This window comes from Lynx canadensis, chromosome B2 (assembly GCF_007474595.2).
Source record: "Lynx canadensis isolate LIC74 chromosome B2, mLynCan4.pri.v2, whole genome shotgun sequence".
Lineage (NCBI taxonomy): Eukaryota > Metazoa > Chordata > Mammalia > Carnivora > Felidae > Lynx > Lynx canadensis.
The window spans coordinates 50,681,095-50,703,612 of record NC_044307.1 but is presented as its reverse complement, the minus strand read 5'-3'; the positions used below and the strand labels follow the sequence as shown (position 1 = coordinate 50,703,612).

Sequence of the window (22,518 nt, the reverse complement as noted above, 5' to 3'; positions counted from 1 at the left end):
GCAAGTTAACCTTTAGGACGGGCTGGAGTGCTGTTGCAGACTTACTTGGGAACTTCCCATCTGAAATGACATCTGGTTGGCAGCCTTGTAGCCCTCTTCCAAAATCTTCCTAAAGTCTCCATGAAGATAAATTGTCACAAAATTATGTGGGACTTCTCATGGACCTGGATGAGAAATCAAAAGATAAATGAAATAATAGGGTAAAGAGTAAAAGACTGAGAGGAAAAACAAGGACTCTAGGAACCTAAAAATAAAATGCCATTCTGTTAAAGTGTTAGCAGGTCATTTTAGTTTCATTTTTAAAAAAATCTCTAGTCATTTCCACAAACTTTTTTTTTCATCCAAAAAGAGTATAATCCATAAAACATTTAACTCTGCTTTTTTTTTTCTTTTTTTTCAAAAGATGGAAGTCTGTAAGTTCCAGTAAGTGCCAATGGTCGAAATCAATGGAATGAAGATGGTACAGACCAGAGCTCTTCTCAACGACATTGCCACCAAATATGACCTCTGAGGGAAAGACATAAAGGAGAGAGCCCTGTTTGGTACATTTTCTGGGTTTTCAGCAACAGTTAAGAGGAACAATCTAGTTCCTTCCCTGAATGAACAAGACTGTGCTCACAGGTTTTATGGCCAACAGCAGTAGAGGCCTTGGTGGTATAACTGAGGTCTAGCACAGGAGAGACCTACCAGGGAGAGGAAATAGTAAACTTGGCGTGGGCTCAAGTGAGTGTGGTTATATAAGGGGGTGTGTCTAGAGGTATAGCAGAATGACAGAGGTTTCCAAAACTGATGAACTATGAAACCAAGAAGATGGTGCAGCATGACTCATGTACTCAGGCCTTAGGACCTGAAGATAGCCAACAACTAGAGACAAGGGACAAGTGTCTGAGTGTCTAGAGAATAAGGCTTGAGAAAGGAAGGATCCAAAGGAGGATCCTTTGGATTCTCAAATTTCAGAAATTACAAATTAAGAAATTACAAGTTTCAGAAATTACAGAAATTAGAATGACTAGGACCCTAACTTATCAGCCAGTTGTATGAACTGGCCATTTGACAAAAGTTAACAGAGGCTGGTCCTCAAGGTGCCACGGTTACTTTGAACACTTTGATACAGGACTGAAGCAGCCAGATTTAGTCAATATGCTGTCTGGGCAATCTCCTGTCTGTTGTGATGGGACCACATGATTGAAACTTAAATCTTATAAAGGACTCTCAGCAAGTACACAAAAATTACACATAGTTGTCATATTTCAGCAATTCTACTGCTGCATATGCACCCAGGAGAATTAAAAAAAATATTCACACAAGAACTTGTTCACAAACATTTATAGCAGCACTGTTCTTAGTAGTCACAAAGGTGAAATAAATAAAATGTCCATCAACGATGGATGGATGAGCAAAAGGTGGAATACCCATACAATGGAATATTATTTAACCACGAAGAAAATAAATTACTGATGCCTGCTGCAACAAGGATGAGCTTTGAAAACATACCATATGAAAGAAACCAGACACAAAAGGCCACATATTGTATGATTTCAATTGTATTAAATGTCCAGATGTTTAAATCAACAGAAACAGAAAGTAGTTGAGTGGTTGCCTGGGGCTGGAGGGATGAGATTATGGCGTGTGGCTGTCACGGGCACAGAATTGTTTTTGGGGTGATAAAAATGTTCTGGAATTAGAATGTGTTGATGGTTTCATAATGTACTAAAAACTACAGAAATACATTGTAAAGGGTGACAATTATGTGAATATATTTCAGCAGAACCGGTATTTTTATAAGTAAGATAGAAAAGCCAGTTTGAAACAAAAGAAAAAGAGATCCCTTATAATATGCACTGGTTGAAACTGTATTAAGAATTTCACCATTTCAGGGGATATTTTAGGTGAAGACTTGAGAAATGCAAACAAGGCCAGAGTTGGGCAACTGCATATGGACGGAGTGTGGAACCATGTGCTGTGGGAAATAATTGGAAAACCTGCTGATGTTGGGCACATAAACGGGTCTGTGTGGTGTAACAGGATGAGAGGGGAAGGGAAAGATGGCTGTTCAGGGACTCTCTCTGGAGATCACTTAGGGGGCAGGTCATAGCCACATAGAGTCACACTCCATTTGTGCACAGAATAAGTCATGGCAGAGGTGACAGACCCTAGGTATGGTCCTAGTGGGTATTTGTAGGATTTCACTGATTTGTGTGTGACTCTGTCCCTCTATTTGGTCATGAGTATAATGACAATTTTAGACATGTATATGTACCTTGATGGCTTGTTCCAGGATGAAATGGTCAAATCAAGTAAAAATCAGAGCTGAATGACTGGCATATAAAAATGAATCAAGGGATGCCTGGGTGGCTCAGTCGATTAAGCATCTGACTTCAGCTCAGGTCATGATCTCGCAGTCATGATCAAGCCCCACACTGGGCTCTCTGCTGTCATCACAGAGCCTGCTTCAGATCCTTTCTCCTACCTCTCTCTGCCCCTCTTCCACTTGTTCTCTCTCTCTCTTTCTCCCAAAAATAAATAAACATTAAAAAATTGAATCCAGTGGAGCTGATATACTTTGCTACCTCCTGATGCCTGTTCTTATATGTTTTTCAACTCTAAAAACAAGGCAGAAGGCATTTGACAATTCAGTCATTTTGTCTTTCAGGACAGATATGTACACAGAAGGTATGGCAGATTTGAATGAAATGATCCTCGTTTTGCCTCTGTGTCCACCTGATCAGAAAGAAGCCAAGATTGCCCAGATCAAAGAGAAAGTAACAGATCGTTATCTCCCCGTGTTTGAAAAAGTAAGTGGACAGTCATTGAGCACTTTGGGTGCTGGACATAGAGGACAAAGAAAGACTGGCTGGCAGCCCTTGAACCTTTACCTTCACTTCCAATGAGCCTTCCTGAATATTGATGCAGCACCCTTACTCTCAAGGCATTTCATAAAAACTGACTGTGAGGAAGAATTGCACCAGTGATACCCAAGTTTTAATTTTCCAGCAAGACTTCAACTTACCAGGAGCCAATCGAGAATTCTCTATTTGGCAGACTTTCATGGTCATAGTTAGAGCCTGGGCTGCTGAAGGCTCTAAGAGCCACACTGGACACTGGAGTAGGTCCTGCAGACAGAGCACCACATAGGGGCTTTGATCCAAGAGGAACACAGTGAGAGCAATGCATCAGGAGATACTGTGGCAACATGCGTAGGGAGATAGGGAGACATGAGGCCAGCTGCCCTTCGGGAGAAAGTGGCAGTGTCTTGGGGGGTGGACAGATGAGGTGTGTCTAGTCAGAGATGGGGGCAGTGTGATGAAGAGGAAGATACAGATGGAGAGATTTAGGGAGAAAAGAATTGACCTACTCAAAAGCATGGCTCTCACACTTCAGAGGACAGCCATGCAAACTAAGGAAATAAGGTTCCATCATAGACAGTGCTTATCTCAGTTAATGTTTCTCCTTGGACGTAAGAGGAGAATGTTTCAAGATCCAAACTACCTGAAATCATGCTAAATGGAAACTATGGGCTGGGGCACCCGGGTGACTCAGTTGGTTAAGCATCCCACTCTTGATTTCAGCCCAGGTCCTGATCTCACAGTTGGTGAGACTGAGCCCTGTGCTGACAGCCCAGGGCCTGCTTGGGATTCTCTCTCTCCCTCTCTTTCTGCCCCTGCCCCCACTCGTGCACGTTCTCTCTCTCTCTCTCAAAGTAAGTAAATAAACTTAAAAAAATACTCCCTTTCCTGACCTTTGTGGTGCTGAGAGTTGGGGCGCATTCACATTGCAAAGACCTGAACAGTCATCCCACTTGAGCAAGCCTATACTTTGAAATCAAAGCGCCCTATGGTAAGTTAAATGCAAAACATATGTTACCATATGGCATTTAAAGTGGTCTTATATTCTTTGCATAACAATTATCCATGTTTCTATATGTGTACATAGTGTGAAAGGATATTTACGCAAATTGCCTTAAGCTGGTGATGCCGTGGGGTTTTCTCTTCACGTTATCATTTGCATATTATTGGGATGTTTTCATAAATTTTGTGAATTTCCCCAACATTTTATTAGGAAAAGTTGCATACATCAGAATAGTTGAAAGGGATACACAGGAGCACACGTTTCAGGGAAACGGTAGCTGGGGCTTCAGCTGAGGAGCAGGGACAGAACAGCAGAGACCTGCTGTCACACTGCGTCAGAGTGCAGCGAAGAGGGTCTGCAGTCAACACCCCCTCAGTGAGGCAGCAGAGGTGGGGAGGTTGGGTTGGAGAGTGTGGGGAGGGGCAGAGGGACCCAGCCTGACCATGCCTGTGCTCATGATGTAATTCCTCAAACCTGCCAGTGTTAAAGAGCCACGGACAAGACTACATTGTTGGCAACAGGCTGAGCGGGCTGACATTCACCTGGTTGAACTTCTGTACTATGTGGAAGAGCTTGACCCCAGCCTTATGGCCCAACTTCCCTCTGCTGAAGGTAATCTCTCTCACCAGCCTTCAGGAGGGAAGGCTCGCATCTCCCCCTCCAGAATCTAACATTTACATTCGGGTCCCATCGTTGCCCAGGACTTGGCTGTCCCCACATCTCCAGCATTAATTACCTCCTGGGTGCTGGTCGAGGCATGCAGAGAATCTTGTCATGCCCAGAACATCTGAGGTGGATGCTTCCCCAAGAAGAACACTTTGTCTTACCATGAGAAGGACCCAGGGCTCGGCCTCAGTCTCCCCATCCCCATTGCTTTGTGGCATTTGTCCTTGGTTTCTCTGGATTTCCCTATCCACCTGTGTCCTTCTCTTTCCTTCCTGTGCCTGTCTGAGCAGGTTTCCTGCCTTCTGATTTCTTCCCTCCGCACCTGCTCCTAAGAGCAGACATCATGTTTCCCTGGGCAGAGTCTCCCTCTCTCAGCCCCTCGCTCAGTGGGATGCCTGGTTTGACCAGTCTCATGGTTCAGCTTTCTATATTTTCTGTCTCTCGTCCAGGGCAATTTCCTACATTTTCATTGTCTGTTTGGAGACTTGATGTGTGTGGATTTCTGACCGACACAATCCTCTTCCCTGTATTGCACAAAAGCCATGAAGCTACAGGATTTTCGTGTAGGAAGAAGAAACTGAATAGAACTGAATAGAGCCTGAAAGACATCTTTGGGGAAAATGGGATCGAGCTGTCTTTTCTTCCTCCGTCTTCCTGTCTCACTGGCTGTGCATTTCCCAGCCTCACACTGGTGCTGATGGAGGGCACTCAGCTGGTCCTTGTCTAGGAGGGTCTCTGGCTTGTGCCAGGGATGGGGCTGGCCCTGGCTCCGTCTGAGGCTGTGCCCTTGTGTATTGCAGGCCCTGAAGACCAGAATCAGCAATCTCCCTCCCGTGAAGAAGTTTCTGCAGCCTGGCAGCCAGAGGAAGCCTCCTATCAGTGAGGAAGATTTAGAAAAAGCAAGGAAGATTTTCAGGATTAAATGAAGCAGGCATGGATGGCCAGCACTTGCATCTGGGGCTTCCAACAACGACGTGCGTTACCTGATGTAAGATGCTGATGATTGTGAGGCTAGTAAAGTTTTCAAAAGTATATAATTTCATCTACATGAAGATTTGCAAAGCAATTTATTTTGTTTTTACCAAATATCAAATCATGATCAGCCCCTAGGCCATCTCTTGGACTTAAAAATAAATAAAGGGAGAAAAAAATTTAATGGATTCTTTGATGTATTAAAAAATTGTCATAACAGCTATCATATACCTTGTCAAAAAGATTGAAGTAGAAAGTTTCATGTGACCTATATTTAGTAACACAAAAAATACTCTTTTTTTCCTTTGTATTTGCTGTATTTCTTTAAAAAAATTTTTTTTTAATGTTTATTTGTTTTTAAGAGAGAGACAGAATGCCAGCAGAGTAGGGGCATAGAGAGGGAGACACAAAATCCAAAGCAGGCTCCAGGATCTGAGTTGTCAGCACAGACCCCAAAGTGGGACTGGAACCCATGGACTGCAGACCATGAGATCATGACCAGAACCGAAGTTAGATGCTTAACTGACTGAACCACCCGGGCACCCCAAAACTGTTTACATTTTAGAGATAATGTATTAAATGTTTGATAGATGGAGTGATACACTGTCTAGGGTTTTCTTCACAAACTCCCATGATATTGGGGGGCAGTAGATGGGAGTATACAGTGGTTTTTTATGGTTGCTCTAACAAAGTACTTCAGAGGGAAGGCTTAAAACAACAGAACTCACACTTTGGGAGGCCAGAAGTCTAGAGTCAAGATGGTGGCTGGGCTGCTCTTCCTCCAGCGGCTCTAGGGGAGAATCCTTCCCTGCCTCTTCCAGCTTCTGGTGGCTTTTCGCACTCCTTGCTTTTCTTGACTCATGGCCACATCGTCTGCATCTCTGCCTCCATCTTTGTACCACCTCACCTTCTGTGTATCTGTATTTTTCCTTATGTTACAAGGACATGTGTTATTGGATTTAGGTTCCACTTAGATCATCCATGATGATCTCATCTCAAGTTCCTTAACTTCATGACATCCGCAAAGACCTCTTCTGCAAATAAGATCACATTCACAGGTTCCAGAGATTTGGACATGGACCTATCTTTTTAGGAGGCCGGTATACCACCCATTACAGGGTGTTGATGAAAAAAGATTGTTGGCAGTTGCTGAAGCAGGGGGATGAGTACATCGGGATTTATTACTCTGTTCCCTCTACTTTTGCATTTGCTAGAAATTTTCCATTTAATTATTTTAAAACAGCATAGTATTTATTGAGCTCTACATGCCAATATGTGTCCGATGCTGTGCCAGGCAATGGGGGCTTGACTGAAAACAAGATGAAGACTCTTTTCCAAGAGTTCGTAGTCCATGGAGGAAACTGATAGTAAACATATAATGTCAAAATACTGTTAGAAAGAACATAATTGGATAAATACAGTAGCTTTAGGTAGAGTATTCCAAACTGAACAAATAGTAAGTGCAAAGGCCCAGAGGCTAGGAAGGCTGGTTGGAGTGTGACAGTGAGAAAAAAGCATACAAACTGGATTTCTAGATTTAGCAGAAAAAATTCAGGATACCAGTTAAATGTGAGTTTCAAGTAAACAATAATTCTTTAGTGTTAAGTATGTTCCAAACAACATTAAGGGCATACTTATACTAAATGAGTATTTATTTTTTGAAAGCTTTTATTTTTGTAATTAAAAATTTTTTTAATTCTAGCATCATTAACATACAGTGTGATATTAGGTTCAGGTGTACAATACAGTGATTCAAAGATTTTATATATTACTCAGTGCTCATCACACTACTCATACTCTTAATCCCCCACTGACCTCCCCTCTGATCACCATCTGTTTGTTCTCTATAGTTAAGAGTCTGGGTTTTTTTTTGTTTTTTTGTTTCTCTTTTTACTTTTGTTTCTTATATTCCACAGATGAGTGAAATCGTATGGTATTTGTCTTTCTCTGACTGACTTATTTCACTCAGCTTTATACTCTCTAGGTCAATCTGTGTTGTTGCAAATGACAAAATTTCATTCTTTTTATGATTGAGTAATATTTTTTTGTGTATATACACAGAACATCTTTGCTTTAATTATTTATTTTATTTTAGAGAGGCAGAGAGAGAGAGACAGGGTGAGTGGGGAAGTGGGGCAGAGGGGGAGAGAGAGAGAGAGAGAGAGAGAGAGAGAGAGAGAGTCTTAAGCAGGCTCCACACTCAGTGTGAAGCCTGATGCAGGGCTTGATCGCACAACCCTGGGATCATGACCAGAGTCCAAATCAAGAGTTGGACCCTCAATCAACTGAGCCACACAGGAACCCCACAGCACATCTTCTTTATCCATTTATCTGTCCAGGTACACTTGCGTTGCTTCCATATCTTGGCTATTCTAAATAATGCTGCAATAAACATTGGAGTGTATATATATATATATATATATATATATATATATATATATATTTTTTTTTTTTTTTTTTTTTTTTTTTGCATTGCTGTCATGTTCCTTGAGTAAATACCCAGCAGTGGAATTACTGGCTCATACCGTAATTATAATTTTAATTTTTGAGGAAACTCTATAGTGTTTTTCACAGGGGCAGCACTATTTTGCATTCCCACCAACCACAAGGCTTCCTTTTTCTCCACATTCTCACCAACACTCATTGTTTCTTGTGTTTTTGATTTTAGCGATTCTCACAGGAGTGAGATGATATCTCATAGTGGTTTTGATTTGTATTTCCCTGACGATGAGTGACGTTGAGCAGGTTTTCATGTGTCTCTTGGCCATCTGGATGTCTTCTTTGGAGAAATGTCTCTTGATATCTTCTGCCCATTTTTAAATTATATTATTTGTTTTCTGGGTGTTGAGTTGTATAAATAAGTTCTTTAGATATTTTGGATATTAACCCCTCAGCAGGTATATCATTTGCAAATATCTTCTCCCATTCAGGAAGTTGCTTTTTTGTTTTGTTGATTGTTTCTGTTCTGTGCAAAGCTTTTTATTTTGATTCAGTCCCAACAGTTTATTTTTGCTTTTGTGCCCTTGCCTTATGAGACATATTTAGAAAAATGTTGCGGGGCACCTGGGTGGCTCAGTTGGTTAAGTGGCCGACTTCAGCTCAGGTCATGATCTCGGGGTCTGCGAGTTCGAACCCTGTATCAGGCTCTGTGCTGACAGCTCAGAGCCTGGAACCTGTTTCAGATTCTGTGTCTCCCTCTCTCTGACCCTCCCCCGTTCATGCTCTGTCTTTCTCTGTCTCAAAAAAAAATAAACGTTAAAAAAAAAAATTAAAAAAAAAAAAAAAAGAAAGAAAAAGGTTGCTAAGGCTGATGTCAGAGAAACTACTGCCTGTGTTCTCTTCTAGGATTTTCCCGGTTCACGTCTCACATTTAGATCTTTAATCGATTGAGAGTTAATTTTTCTGTAATGGTGTTAGAAAGTAGTCCAATTTCATTCTTTTGCATGTAGCTGTCCAGTTTTCCCAGCACCATTTGTTGAAGAGACTCTTTTCCTATTGTATATCTTGCCTCCTTTTTTGAAGATTAACTGACCATATAATGATGAGTTTGTTTCTGGGGCTCTCTATTCTGCTCCATGGATCTATATGTCTATTTTTGTGCCAGTACCAAAAGATAATGTATTATGTATCTGAAATTCACATTCAATTGGGTGCCCTGTATTTTATTTAAAACCCAATATAAAAGGCATTCCCGAGATTTGCTAGCCTCGTGGTAGAGGTTTTTCATCTGTCTTGGTTCTAGTATGCAATTCATGAAAACCTCACTGTAAATTTCTTCCCAAAGCCATACCTCACTAACTAGCAGAGAGAGTCCAATCAGTCAGAAATTGTTTAATCTTTGAATTGCCAACCTTGAAAAGGAACATATTAAATAGTTGTTTCATAAGAAGGTGACTCGCCATTTCCTTCAAATCTGTCACAGAAGCCAAGGCCTTGAACGTTGTGGGAGTGACTTTTCCCCCAGTGAACTCTACCCACCTCACAGAGGAGGAGTTACTAACTATCAAAGAGCTTATAAACGCAGGAAGGATTGGCACGCAGCTGCTGAGCCTAGTGGGAAACAGACCTCAGTAAGGTAAGTACTGCTTTTCTAAGTTTTCAGACATTGCCTTCCATCCTCTTCTCTAGGTCACCAGAAAACTGCGTTCAAATGTGTCCTTAGCACAAGGAAAAGCCTATTTTATACTCACATTACACTTCTTGGTGTGTCTGGGGAACAGTTCAAGAGCTTTTTTGTTTTGTTTTGTTTTGTTTTGTTTTGTTTTTTGAGTGTTCATTTATTTTTGAGAGAGAGAGAGAGAGAGAGAGAAAACACAAGCAGGGGACGGGCAGAGAGAGAGGGAGACACAGAATCCGAAGCGGGCTCCAGCTCTGAGCTGTCAGCACAGAGTCTGATGCAGGTCTTAAAACCATGAACTGTGAGATTATGACCTGAGCTGAAGTCAGATGCTTAACCGACTAAGCCACCCAGGTGCCCCAAGAGATGTTTATTCACTTGCTGTTGGATACATCTTTACAGAAATATAAAAATAAAGAGATTAGAAACCTAGGACGTAAGGATTTAGGTAGAAAAAACTGATTGATATAAGCAGAAAAAAGAACGATACCATTTCAGCAATCTGAGAATATGACTAGTGCAGGAGAGAGTGCGAGTGTTTTGCCAGACTTACTTTCTCTCTGGAAGCATAGTGGCCCCCTTATGTGTCGTTTGCCCTCTGCGGTTTCAGTTACCTGTGGTAACTGCAGTCTGAAAACATTAAATGGAAAATTCCAGAAAGAAAATATTCGTATGTTATAAATTGCCCATCATTTTATTATAGCATATCATTAGAATTGTTCTATTTTATTATTAGTCATTGTTGTTCATCTGCTGTGCCTCATTTATGAATGAAATTTCATCGTATGTATGTATATATAGGAAAAGAACATAGTATATGTAGAGTTTGGTACTCTCCTCGGTTTCAGGCATCCACTGGGGGTCTTGGAATGTATCCCGCGCAGACACAGAGAACCATTATAGTCAACACGCAATAGTTGTGAATTATGATACAGTGATGTGATGTAGGCTGTAAAAATTAAAAATTAAGACTTAATAAGAGAAAAAATTAATCTGAATGTCAGCAGAACTAGATTCTAAGTCAGTCTCTGCTCTGATTAGCTGACTGGCAAGCCCCATTCTCTTTCTGGGCAACTCATGGCAAACCTAGAGAAGGGCTGGAACAGGGTTTCACAAGCTTGGCCTTCTTGACACTTTAGGCTGGCTTATTCTCTATTGTGGGGGAGCTGTCCTGTTAATTGTTCTTTTGTTGCCATTGTTGTTTAGTTAAAAATGTGTTATAGAAATGTACATTTAATTTTAAAGAATGTACTTGACAATAGTGTTAACATACATATTTTCTCAAATTTGTGAACTTCGACCTTTAAAATATCTACAATGAGAGCTTATTTACAAGTTTTGCAAGAAATGGTTACTTCAGCAGTACTGTTGACACAGTTAAGATTCTCATGGTTTCTTTCTGTTTCACTCAGTACTTCTAGAAAGAGCACAGTGTGGGGGGCAGGCTCCACCCTAGGGCCAGTGACAGGCAGCCTGTGGAGCAGAATAAGTACCAATGGATAATGGAGAATTACTGTGTTTTCCCAAAATGGCAGTGCATCTATCCTGGAAAGACTACATAGGTACAGTAGCTAATTGCAGTCAACCATAAGACATTTTCAACTAAGTATCCAATAAATGTGTCTGTTAGGATAACACGGTTGATGAAAAATAAGCAGATAAAATGCAGAATGACTAGTAGGAGACAAAAAGCATTCGGAGGCACATCAAGCATGGTCTCATGCCATATCAAAGGCATCTCTGATCCCTACCCAGCTGACAATGCAACACTCTCCTTTCTGGTTTTGACACCTAACGATGTCTCTAGACGTTATCAGATGTCTTCCAAGGTGTGGGGAAGCAAAATCACCCCTACTTAAGAATCACTAGATTATGTGACTTCTCCAACTCCCAAACTCAAGAAATCTTGATGGGAAAAGTAGGTAATCAGCAGAACACTTAATTCACCTTTAAAAGGCACAGAAATTCACCTAGCTAGAATGCACAAGTCATTGCAATCAGAATATAAGAGTCAACGATGTGCTGTCCTAAGTGTTAACATTGGTGGGGAAAGACAGGTTTGGACAGGTGAGACTAGAGTTTCAGTGACATCACTGTCACAATCAAGAAGTTGTCCAGGCATAACAGAATCCACGGGAAAAGATATAGCATGTATGGCAGAAGATATTGAAATCACAGTGAAGAAAAAGCACTTTGCAAGATGCTCGAAAGAGCAGGGTTGACAAGGATAAGGCACAATCCTAATTTGAAGAGCAGGAAAACAGACAAATGGTGGTCAAAGAGGCAATGAGCATGAACATGTCATGCTGTCCTGGGAGGCAGGAGCCTTGGCTTTCAGCCTGGCAACCTTCACCTTGCTCTGAATTACTTGGGTAAGAGAATCATGATTTGGGGGTTGGACCCAATTAAACTGGAGTCACCACTGGGCCTTTTGTGTGCTGCCAGTTATCTCTAAACCCTTTAGGGCAGACACCAAATCAGGCTCCTGTCTTGTTCCTGTGAACCATCATTTCTTAGTACATGAAACTGATCAATGATGTTAGTCGAGAAAGTTTGAAGGAAATTTTTTGAAAGCAGGATATACGTTACATGTCACCAGAAACAAAGTGTTGAAGAAGGAGCAGTGAAAGGTCTGTTACCAGGTAAGAAACAGGATGTTGGGAGAGAAGGGATCATTTTCAACCCGAGTTGACAGTGAGGCCTTGTGCTAGTGCTGTGACCAGCTGCAGGGAGAAGCAGTGGCTGGAATCCATGCAAAGGGCTGGGGCAGGAAAGACTCCATAGTGCCTGGATCAGGGAGCCAGTGGCATGGGGGATGGGCCAGACACGGAAGACATAAGGGATGCACATGGCCGGGGCAGAACCAGAAATCTGCTGTTGTCTTGATCAGGCAAAGTTCTCTGATAACCTTTGCCCCAGCCTTTATCAGGCCTCTGGAGACCTCCCCTTCAGAAGGTGAACAAAGTTGCTTATCAGGGGGAGTCCTATGATAAAATATTACATAAGGTAAATATCATTTCCTTTAGTAACCTGATCCTCAGTCCATGGGTAAGCAGTGTGAGGGTTTGAATCACAGCTCTGTGACCTGTAGTTCAAAACACACATAGCATGAGCGCTATTCTTTTCATTCTGCTGACTCATAGTACCTCTATTCCCTGTGGTAAAAAAGTACAATAAACAAAATCTCTAATTACAGATGACTTGAGTAACTATGTTTCCAAATGGTTCTTTACTTTCTAAAGATTTGACTGTTGAGTCCCAAATGAAAAATGTGGACATTAAAAACATTTTGATATCTAAAATTCTAAAATTCAACTCACACAGTTTTTCAAAGATGTATCCACTGGGTAAGGGAGGTATATTTTTGTCCCAAACTCCACAACAAAATTTTGCAAGACAATCTTAACGTTTTGCAAACAGAGCTTGGGATTTGCATAGAAAAGGCAACTGTTCCTCCTTAAGACCTGCCTTGGGGACTCCACCTTTTAATGAGTCCTGTGTGTTTCCATTCACACCTATGATAGCACATCCATTGTTTGAGCCACTGAGTTTTATTATCTGGTTCCCTGCTTGGTTCACTTTCCCTGCAGCCTGGGATGGACCAAGGGCTTTCAAACTTCATTGACCAGACACAAAGTATCACAAAGTACCATTATACTGATCAAATGAGTGTGTACTCATACACAGGCCCTTATACACAACAAACACATAATTGAAGCTAAGGCCTCATGAAACAAAGTTTGTGTTTCTACATGAATGCACTCTGATATTTTCTATTTTCTCCTACTTCATTTTAAAAATTAGTGGATTTCACAATCCACTGAAGGATTGTCACGCATTTTTTAAAAACACCAGTGTAGAAAATAAAGCCTTTGTCTTTGAGTTAGAGGTAGGTTTGAGTCCCAACTTCACCACGTACTTTGGGCAAGTTACTCAAGAAACCTCAGTATCCTCAACTTTAAAATGACACTAATAACAGAATGTATCTCAGGTGATTTTTGTAGGATTAATTGAAGATAAATAGGCGAGAATACCCATTGTATGATAGACATTGAAGAAATGTTAGTTCTGTTCCATTGACTGTAATGTTAATATGGTGATATCCCGTTTTTCAGATTATAAAGTGCACCAAGTAAAGGCAGAATGTAGAATCAAAAAAAAAAAAAAAAAAAAAAAAAAGGAAGGGAATTGAAGGAAATTAGCAATTAGCATCCTGTGTCTATGGAAAGAACCAGGGTCAGGGCGCCTGGGTGGCTCAGTTGGTTAAGCCTCCAACTTCGGCTCAGGTCATGATCTCGCGGTTCGTTGAGTCCAAGCCCCGTTGAGTCCAAGCCCCGTGTCACGCTCTGTGCTGACAGCTCAGAGTTTGGAGCCTGCTTCTCATTCTGTGTCTCCTTCTCTCTCTGCCCCTCCCATTCTGTGTCTCCTTCTCTCTCTGCCCCTCCCCTGCTATGCTCTGTCTCTCTCTGTCTCAAAAATAAATAAAACATTAAAAAAAAAAAAAAAAGAACCAGGGTCTTTTGAGCTGAAGTTAAGCGAGTCTTAGTCCTAACTTTGTTTTAAACAAAAGCAGCATAACAGTCAGGAGTGGAAGCCTGACTCTGCTCCTCATCCTGGTCTTGTCAGAGATGTCCTCTGCTTTCAGTGTCCCTCATAGGCTCCCAGCGCCAGCACTGGAGTGGATTCCAAGCCTGCTCTCTTTTTAGTCCTAGGTGTGGATTTCCATGCCCATCACTAACTAGAGAAGACTATGGACAAGCCTTTTCACCTCTGAGTCTTGGTTTCATTAACTGAAAAATGGGTCCGATAACAAATAGTTCATGGGGCCATTATGATGATTGAAGATATAATGTATCCAAAAGGACTGGCATTGGGTCAGGATCATTAGCAGAGTTTCAACAAATTGCAATTCTCTAATCCTTCTCCCTCCTCCTTACACCCACACCTGCATCCTTACCACATACTCTCACCTATTAGCCTGCCAAGAGAATCAGACTTTACCTAGTGGAGGTAACAAGCAGGGTTTGGAAGAGTTTCCCAGGACTGGCTAATGATGTATGAGAATTGGGCCTTGAAAGACATTCTAGGGTCTCTTCTAATTCTTCTATGAGGAAGGCAGGTACTCCTTAAGCACTGTTGGTGCTATTTGACCAACATCAAAAAGTATGTTTTTGCTTCTGTGATATCGTTCATCTGTTCATTCATTCATTCATTCATTCGTTTGTTGTTTCATTCATGTTTAGAGAAATTCAGAGTCTATCATGGCAGGGAAGCCCAAGCTTCACTACTTTAATGGACGTGGCAGAATGGAGTCCATCCGGTGGCTCCTGGCTTCAGCCGGAGTAGAGGTTAGATCTGAGTTTTGTCATCCTTAGACCAAAAATTGACTCTATCAGAATACGTTTCTCACATAAGTTAGGAGATTCTTCTACTTTTATAAATGACCTGTCAAGAGCTTTATGTTAAAAGAAAAATTGTCAGCTATTAAGAGATGAACAGATTTCACCTAATATATTATTAAATTTCTTCTCATCAAAGAACTTAAACTCAGAAGCTAAGCATAATGTGTAAGCCTTATCTGGATTTTGATTTAAGCAATCTACAAAATATCATTTTTGACATTTGTGCAATAATTAGAAACATGAATCTTTTTCAAATATCAGATGATTTTAAAGAAGCATCCTTGATATTTTAGGTATGCTAATTCACTGTTTCTGCTTTCCAGTTTGAAGAGAAATTTATAGAAACTCCAGAAGACTTGGATAAGTTAAAGAATGGTAAGACCAGGTATCTAATTCCTCGGATGAGAGGATCAGGTAGAAGTCATAAGTTAGGGTTTGAACACCTACTTGTGAGTGTGGTGGGAGCTGGGGGTGGTGGAATGGAAGAGGAGTGGCTCCAAGGTAAGGGGCGGGGCTCCTTGGGCAGATCTTCCACCTCACTCAAGGCTGGGTGGGGGGAAACTTGAACTCTGAGTGTTTGCTAAAGGAACTATCCCCCTCCCCCCCCCCCCCCCCCCCCCCCCCCCCCCGTGTCCTGTGAATGCCCTCCCCTTGCACTCTCCAGCTTTTCTGCCCCCAAGTGAGCTGGGTCAGTTCAGGATCCCACATAGCCTGCCCAGGCAAGGACTCTCAAACTCACGCAGTAGAATGAAGAGTAGAAATAGGCCAGCAGTTGTGTGAGTTCTTTTCTCTGACGGATTATTGCAAGCTTATATCCTAGCAATATCATAGACTCAGATAATAAGATGGTTTAGTTGGATTAATTGAAAGGCCAGGTGACAGTATGAAGATGGAGATGAAGAACAAAGTTCAAGCACTACTCGCATCAGCAGAGTCAGGAAACCAGGGCTTGCCCGATACACACTGTCCAGTGGTAGAACTGGGGGAGCAAGCAAAACACCCTGCATAGAAATCTCCCTTCAAATTCGTCTTAATGGCATGAACCCAGAGACTTACTTTGGAATGTTTCATTTGAACTGAATGCGATGTTGGCCCTGGTGTAGCCTCTCTCAACATTTCCTAAAACACCCATGAAAGTAAATCAACCACAAAAAATACAGGAACCTACCATGTATCTGGATGGTAAATAAAAAGATAAATGAGGGTCGCCTTGGTGGCTCAGTCGGTGAGCGTCTGACTTTGGCTCAGGTCATGATCTCACCGTCCGTGGGTCTGAGCCCCACATCAGGCTCTGTGTTAACAGCTGAGAGTCTGGAGCCTGCTTCAGATCCTGTGTCTCCCTCTCTCTCTGCCCCTCCCCCATTCTCGCTCATCTCTCTCTCTCTCAAAAAAAAAAAAAAAACATTAAAAATTTTTCCAAAAAAGATAAATGAAATAATAGGTGAAAAGTAAAATGCAGACTGAGATCAAAGAGGATTAAAGGATGCAAAAACCAAAATACAGATATGGTGAAATGTTACCAGGCAATAATTTTTGTTTCCTTTTATATCTTCGGTCATGGCAACAAACGTTTTTCATGTTAAAAGAGTATGATCCATAAAATATGTCACTCTGCTTCTTCTTTTCTTTTTTCAAAAGATGGAAGTTTGATGTTCCAGCAAGTGCCAATGGTTGAAATTGATGGAATGAAGATGGTCCAGACCAGAGCCATTCTCAACTACATTGCCACCAAATACAACCTCTATGGGAAAGACATAAAGGAGAGAGCTCTGTACAGTACTTTTTTTTTTATTCTTTCATCAGCAATTAATGTAAAAATTTGGGTTCTTGGGCAGGCAGGACTGTGTTGGGGGGATCGTGGCCAGCAGCAGCACAGGACTTGGCGGTATAGATTGAGGTCCAAAACCACAGAGAGCTGTGAGGATGAGGGATTCCCCTAGGAGTGGATTCACCAAGTGGGATTACAGAAAAGGAAGTGGTCCACATATAGAGCACATATGGTGACAGTCTTTTGCTAACACTGATGAACTAGGAAGCCAGAAAGATGGTGGAGTCACTATTCTCAGTACTCAGGCCTTTAGGAGCTGGATATCAGCCAACAGCTAGAGACAAAGGATGAGTCTGAGTGTCCGGCAGATAAGACTAGGAAACAGAAGGATCCAAAGGCGCTGATTCTGAAGGTTCAGAAATTATCAAAATGATGATCAAGAACTTCACTTACCAGCCTGTTATATGGACTGGCCGCTTGACAAGGGTTAGCAGAGCATGGTCCTCAAGATGCCAGGGTTATCACGAGCATTTTGATACAGGACCGAAGTAGCCAGATTTAGTCAATACAACCATATCTGTGGGTTCTGTCTGTGGTTATGGGACCACATGATTGAAATTTAAATCTCAGAAACAACTGTTATGAGTTGCTCAAAAGTGAACCATAGAGTTGCCATATTCCAGCAACTCCATTACTAGGTATGCAAATAAGACTACTGAAAACACATCCACGCTAGAACTTGTACGCAGATGTTTATAGCAGTGGTGTTCTTAAAATTCTTAATGTGGAAATGACACAAATGTGCATCAAATGATGAGTGGTTAGTCTACTTATCAATGCAATATTGTTTGGCCATGAAAAGGAATGAAGTACTGATGCATGCTACAACATGGATAAACCTTGCAAACATCATGTTATATGAAAGAAACCAGACACAAGGGCACATATTGTGTGAATCCATTTGTATGAAATATCCAGAACATTCAAATATATAGAAACAGAAAGCAGTTTAGTGGTTGCCAGGGGCTGGAGGAGGGAAGAAATTAGAATGGGTGTAAAAGTATACAGCATTTCTTTTGGGACTAGGAAAATATTCTGTAATGAGTGTGTGGTGATGGTACAGAATTCTGTGTCTTTACTATAAAAATCACAAACTTAAACACTCTTGAAGTGTACACATTATGGTATTGAATTATGTGCTAATAAAGATTTATTAAAAAAAAAAACTCTTACAGAAAGCCCAACTTGGAACATTCAAAACTACTCTCCTGGAATATGTGCTACTTGGAATGTACAAAGTATTTCACCATTTCAGGAGATATGTTAGGTGAAGACTTGAGAAATGCGAACAAGGCCAGAGTTGGGCAACTGTATGTGGACGGAGTGTGGAACCATGTGCTGTGGGAAATTATTGGAAAACCTGCTGACATTGGTTTAAACAGGCCTGGGTGGTGTAACTGGATGAGAGAGGAAGGGGACATGACTGAGATGGTTGTGCCAGGGACTCTCTCTGGAGATCACTTAGGGGGCAGGTCTTAGCCACATGGAGTCACACTCCGTTTGTGCCCAGAACAAGCCACCATGGAGGTGACAGACCCTAGGTATGGTCCCAGTAGGTATTTGCAGGATTCCACCAATTTCCCTGTGACTCTGGACAGGTCACCAATGCTCTCTGTCCCTCTATTTCATCATGTGTATAATGAAAGTTTTAGACACATATCTACCTTGGTGGCTTGTTCTAGGATGAAATGTTCAAATCAAGTAAAAATCAGAGCTGAATGACTGGCATATAAAAATGCATCAAATGGAGCTGAATTACTTTGCCACCTCCTGATGCCCCATTCTCATACATTTTTCAACTCTAAAATCAAGGCAGAAGACATTTGACAATTCGGTCATTTTGTCTTTCAGGATAGATATGTACACAGAAGGTATGGCAGATTTGAATGAAATGATCCTCGTTTTGCCTCTGTGTCCACCTGATCAGAAAGAAGCCAAGATTGCCCAGATCAAAGAGAAAGTAACAGATCGTTATCTCCCCGTGTTTGAAAAAGTAAGTGGACAGTCATTGAGCACTTTGGGTGCTGGACATAGAGGACAAAGAAAGACTGGCTGGCAGCCCTTGAACCTTTACCTTCACTTCCAATGAGCCTTCCTGAATATTGATGCAGCACCCTTACTCTCAAGGCATTTCATAAAAACTGACTGTGAGGAAGAATTGCACCAGTGATACCCAAGTTTTAATTTTCCAGCAAGACTTCAACTTACCAGGAGCCAATCGAGAATTCTCTATTTGGCAGACTTTCATGGTCATAGTTAGAGCCTGGGCTGCTGAAGGCTCTAAGAGCCACACTGGACACTGGAGTAGGTCCTGCAGACAGAGCACCACATAGGGGCTTTGATCCAAGAGGAACACAGTGAGAGCAATGCATCAGGAGATACTGTGGCAACATGCGTAGGGAGATAGGGAGACATGAGGCCAGCTGCCCTTCGGGAGAAAGTGGCAGTGTCTTGGGGGGTGGACAGATGAGGTGTGTCTAGTCAGAGATGGGGGCAGTGTGATGAAGAGGAAGATACAGATGGAGAGATGTTAGGGAGAAAAGAATTGACCTACTCAAAGGCATGGCTCTCACACTTCAGAGGACAGCCATGCAAACTAAGGAAATAAGGTTCCATCATAGACAGTGCTTATCTCAGTTAATGTTTCTCCTTGGACGTAAGAGGAGAATGTTTCAAGATCCAAACTACCTGAAATCATGCTAAATGGAAACTATGGGCTGGGGCACCCGGGTGACTCAGTTGGTTAAGCATCCCACTCTTGATTTCAGCCCAGGTCCTGATCTCACAGTTGGTGAGACTGAGCCCTGTGCTGACAGCCCAGGGCCTGCTTGGGATTCTCTCTCTCCCTCTCTTTCTGCCCCTGCCCCCACTCGTGCACGTTCTCTCTCTCTCTCTCAAAGTAAGTAAATAAACTTAAAAAAAATACTCCCTTTCCTGACCTTTGTGGTGCTGAGAGTTGGGGCGCATTCACATTGCAAAGACCTGAACAGTCATCCCACTTGAGCAAGCCTATACTTTGAAATCAAAGCGCCCTATGGTAAGTTAAATGCAAAACATATGTTACCATATGGCATTTAAAGTGGTCTTATATTCTTTGCATAACAATTATCCATGTTTCTATATGTGTACATAGTGTGAAAGGATATTTACGCAAATTGCCTTAAGCTGGTGATGCCGTGGGGTTTTCTCTTCACGTTATCATTTGCGTATTATTGGGATGTTTTCATAAATTTTGTGAATTTCCCCAACATTTTATTAGGAAAAGTTGCATACATCAGAATAGTTGAAAGGGATACACAGGAGCACACGTTTCAGGGAAACGGTAGCTGGGGCTTCAGCTGAGGAGCAGGGACAGAACAGCAGAGACCTGCTGTCACACTGCGTCAGAGTGCAGCGAAGAGGGTCTGCAGTCAACACCCCCTCAGTGAGGCAGCAGAGGTGGGGAGGTTGGGTTGGAGAGTGTGGGGAGGGGCAGAGGGACCCAGCCTGACCATGCCTGTGCTCATGATGTAATTCCTCAAACCTGCCAGGTGTTAAAGAGCCACGGACAAGACTACCTTGTTGGCAACAGGCTGAGCAGGGCTGACATTCACCTGGTTGAACTTCTGTACTATGTGGAAGAGCTTGACCCCAGCCTTATGGCCAACTTCCCTCTGCTGAAGGTAATCTCTCTCACAGCCTTCAGGAGGGAAGGCTCGCATCTCCCCCTCCAGAATCTAACATTTACATTCGGGTCCCATCGTTGCCCAGGACTTGGCTGTCCCCACATCTCCAGCATTAATTACCTCCTGGGTGCTGGTCGAGGCATGCAGAGAATCTTGTCATGCCCAGAACATCTGAGGTGGATGCTTCCCCAAGAAGAACACTTTGTCTTTACCATGAGAAGGACCCAGGGCTCGGCCTCAGTCTCCCCATCCCCATTGCTTTGTGGCATTTGTCCTTGGTTTCTCTGGGATTTCCCTTATCCACCTGTGTCCTTCTCTTTCCTTCCTGTGCCTGTCTGAGCAGGTTTCCTGCCTTCTGATTTCTTCCCTCCGCACCTGCTCCTAAGAGCAGACATCATGTTTCCCTGGGCAGAGTCTCCCTCTCTCAGCCCCTCGCTCAGTGGGATGCCTGGTTTTGACCAGTCTCATGGTTCAGCTTTCTATATTTTCTGTCTCTCGTCCAGGGCAATTTTCCTACATTTTCATTGTCTGTTTGGAGACTTGATGTGTGTGGATTCTGACAGACACAATCCTCTTCCCTGTATTGCACAAAAGCCATGAAGCTACAGGATTTTCGTGTAGGGAAGAAGAAACTGAATAGAAACTGAATAGAGCCTGAAAGACATCTTTGGGGAAAATGGGATCGAGCTGTCTTTTCTTCCTCCCGTCTTCCTGTCTCACTGGCTGTGCATTTCCCAGCCTCACACTGGTGCTGATGGAGGGCACTCAGCTGGTCCTTGTCTAGGAGGGTCTCTGGCTTGTGCCAGGGATGGGGCTGGCCCTGGCTCCGTCTGAGGCTGTGCCCTTGTGTATTGCAGGCCCTGAAGACCAGAATCAGCAATCTCCCTCCCGTGAAGAAGTTTCTGCAGCCTGGCAGCCAGAGGAAGCCTCCTATCAGTGAGGAAGATTTAGAAAAAGCAAGGAAGATTTTCAGGATTAAATGAAGCAGGCATGGATGGCCAGCACTTGCATCTGGGGCTTCCAACAACGACGTGCGTTACCTGATGTAAGATGCTGATGATTGTGAGGCTAGTAAAGTTTTCAAAAGTATATAATTTCATCTACATGAAGATTTGCAAAGCAATTTATTTTGTTTTTACCAAATATCAAATCATGATCAGCCCCTAGGACATCTCTTGGACTTAAAAATAAATAAAGGGAGAAAAAAATTTAATGGATTCTTTGATATATTAAAAAATTGTCATAACAGCTATCATATACCTTGTCAAAAAGATTGAAGTAGAAAGTTTCATGTGACCTATATTTAGTAACACAAAAAATACTCTTTTTTTTCTTTGTATTTGCTGTATTTCTTTAAAAAAGTTTTTTTTAATGTTTATTTGTTTTTAAGAGAGAGACAGAATGCCAGCAGAGTAGGGGCAGAGAGAGGGAGACACAGAATCCAAAAAAGCAGGTTCCAGGCTCTGAGCTATCAGCACAGAGCCTGACGTGGGCCTGATATGGGGCTCAATGTCATGAAGTGTGAGATCATGACCTGTGGGGAAGTTGGATACTCAACCGACTGAACCACCCAGGTACCCCTGTATTTGCTGTTTTTGTGATGCAGCCTAAAAGATTCCTCCTCCCTTCACCCTCCTTCCTTCCTGCCTGCCTTTTTCCTTCTTTCCCTCCTTCTCTTTCTTTCTTTCTTTCTTTCTTTCTTTCTTTCTTTCTTTCTTTCTTTCTTTCTTTCCTGTACTGAACCATTTTCCCTCAGTTGATGAATCTTTTTTCCTGTTTAGTTATGGAGCATATATTTATTTTATCTTTAATATAGAACATTCTGTGTTCCAGGAGCTGGGTTATTAATAATAAACAAGCCAGATATAGTCTTTGGCCTATGGGAGGTTACTATAGTGATAGAAACAAAAAAAAATAGGTAATTCTAACCCAAAATCATACATACCTTGTATATCATGTTCCTAGGGCTGTTGTAACAAATGACTACAAATTTAGTGGTTAAGAACCATAAAGTGTATT

The 22,518-nt window shown here is 42.1% G+C and overlaps 1 protein-coding gene and 1 pseudogene across 1 annotated transcript; both read left to right on the top strand.

Moving 5' to 3' along the window:
• The first annotated feature begins 403 nt into the window (after positions 1-403).
• LOC115514060 lies at positions 404-5,671 on the top strand (annotated as a pseudogene).
• A 3,812-nt stretch (positions 5,672-9,483) lies between these two features.
• Positions 9,484-21,632, top strand: LOC115514058 (glutathione S-transferase A2). The gene is made up of 7 exons (XM_030315713.1): positions 9,484-9,562; positions 14,848-14,952; positions 15,330-15,381; positions 16,645-16,777; positions 18,686-18,827; positions 20,365-20,496; positions 21,357-21,632. The coding sequence occupies exons 2-7, from the start codon at positions 14,866-14,868 to the stop codon at positions 21,480-21,482; spliced, it is 672 nt and encodes a 223-aa protein (XP_030171573.1). The 5' UTR covers positions 9,484-9,562; positions 14,848-14,865; the 3' UTR covers positions 21,483-21,632.
• Positions 21,633-22,518: the final 886 nt, after the last annotated feature.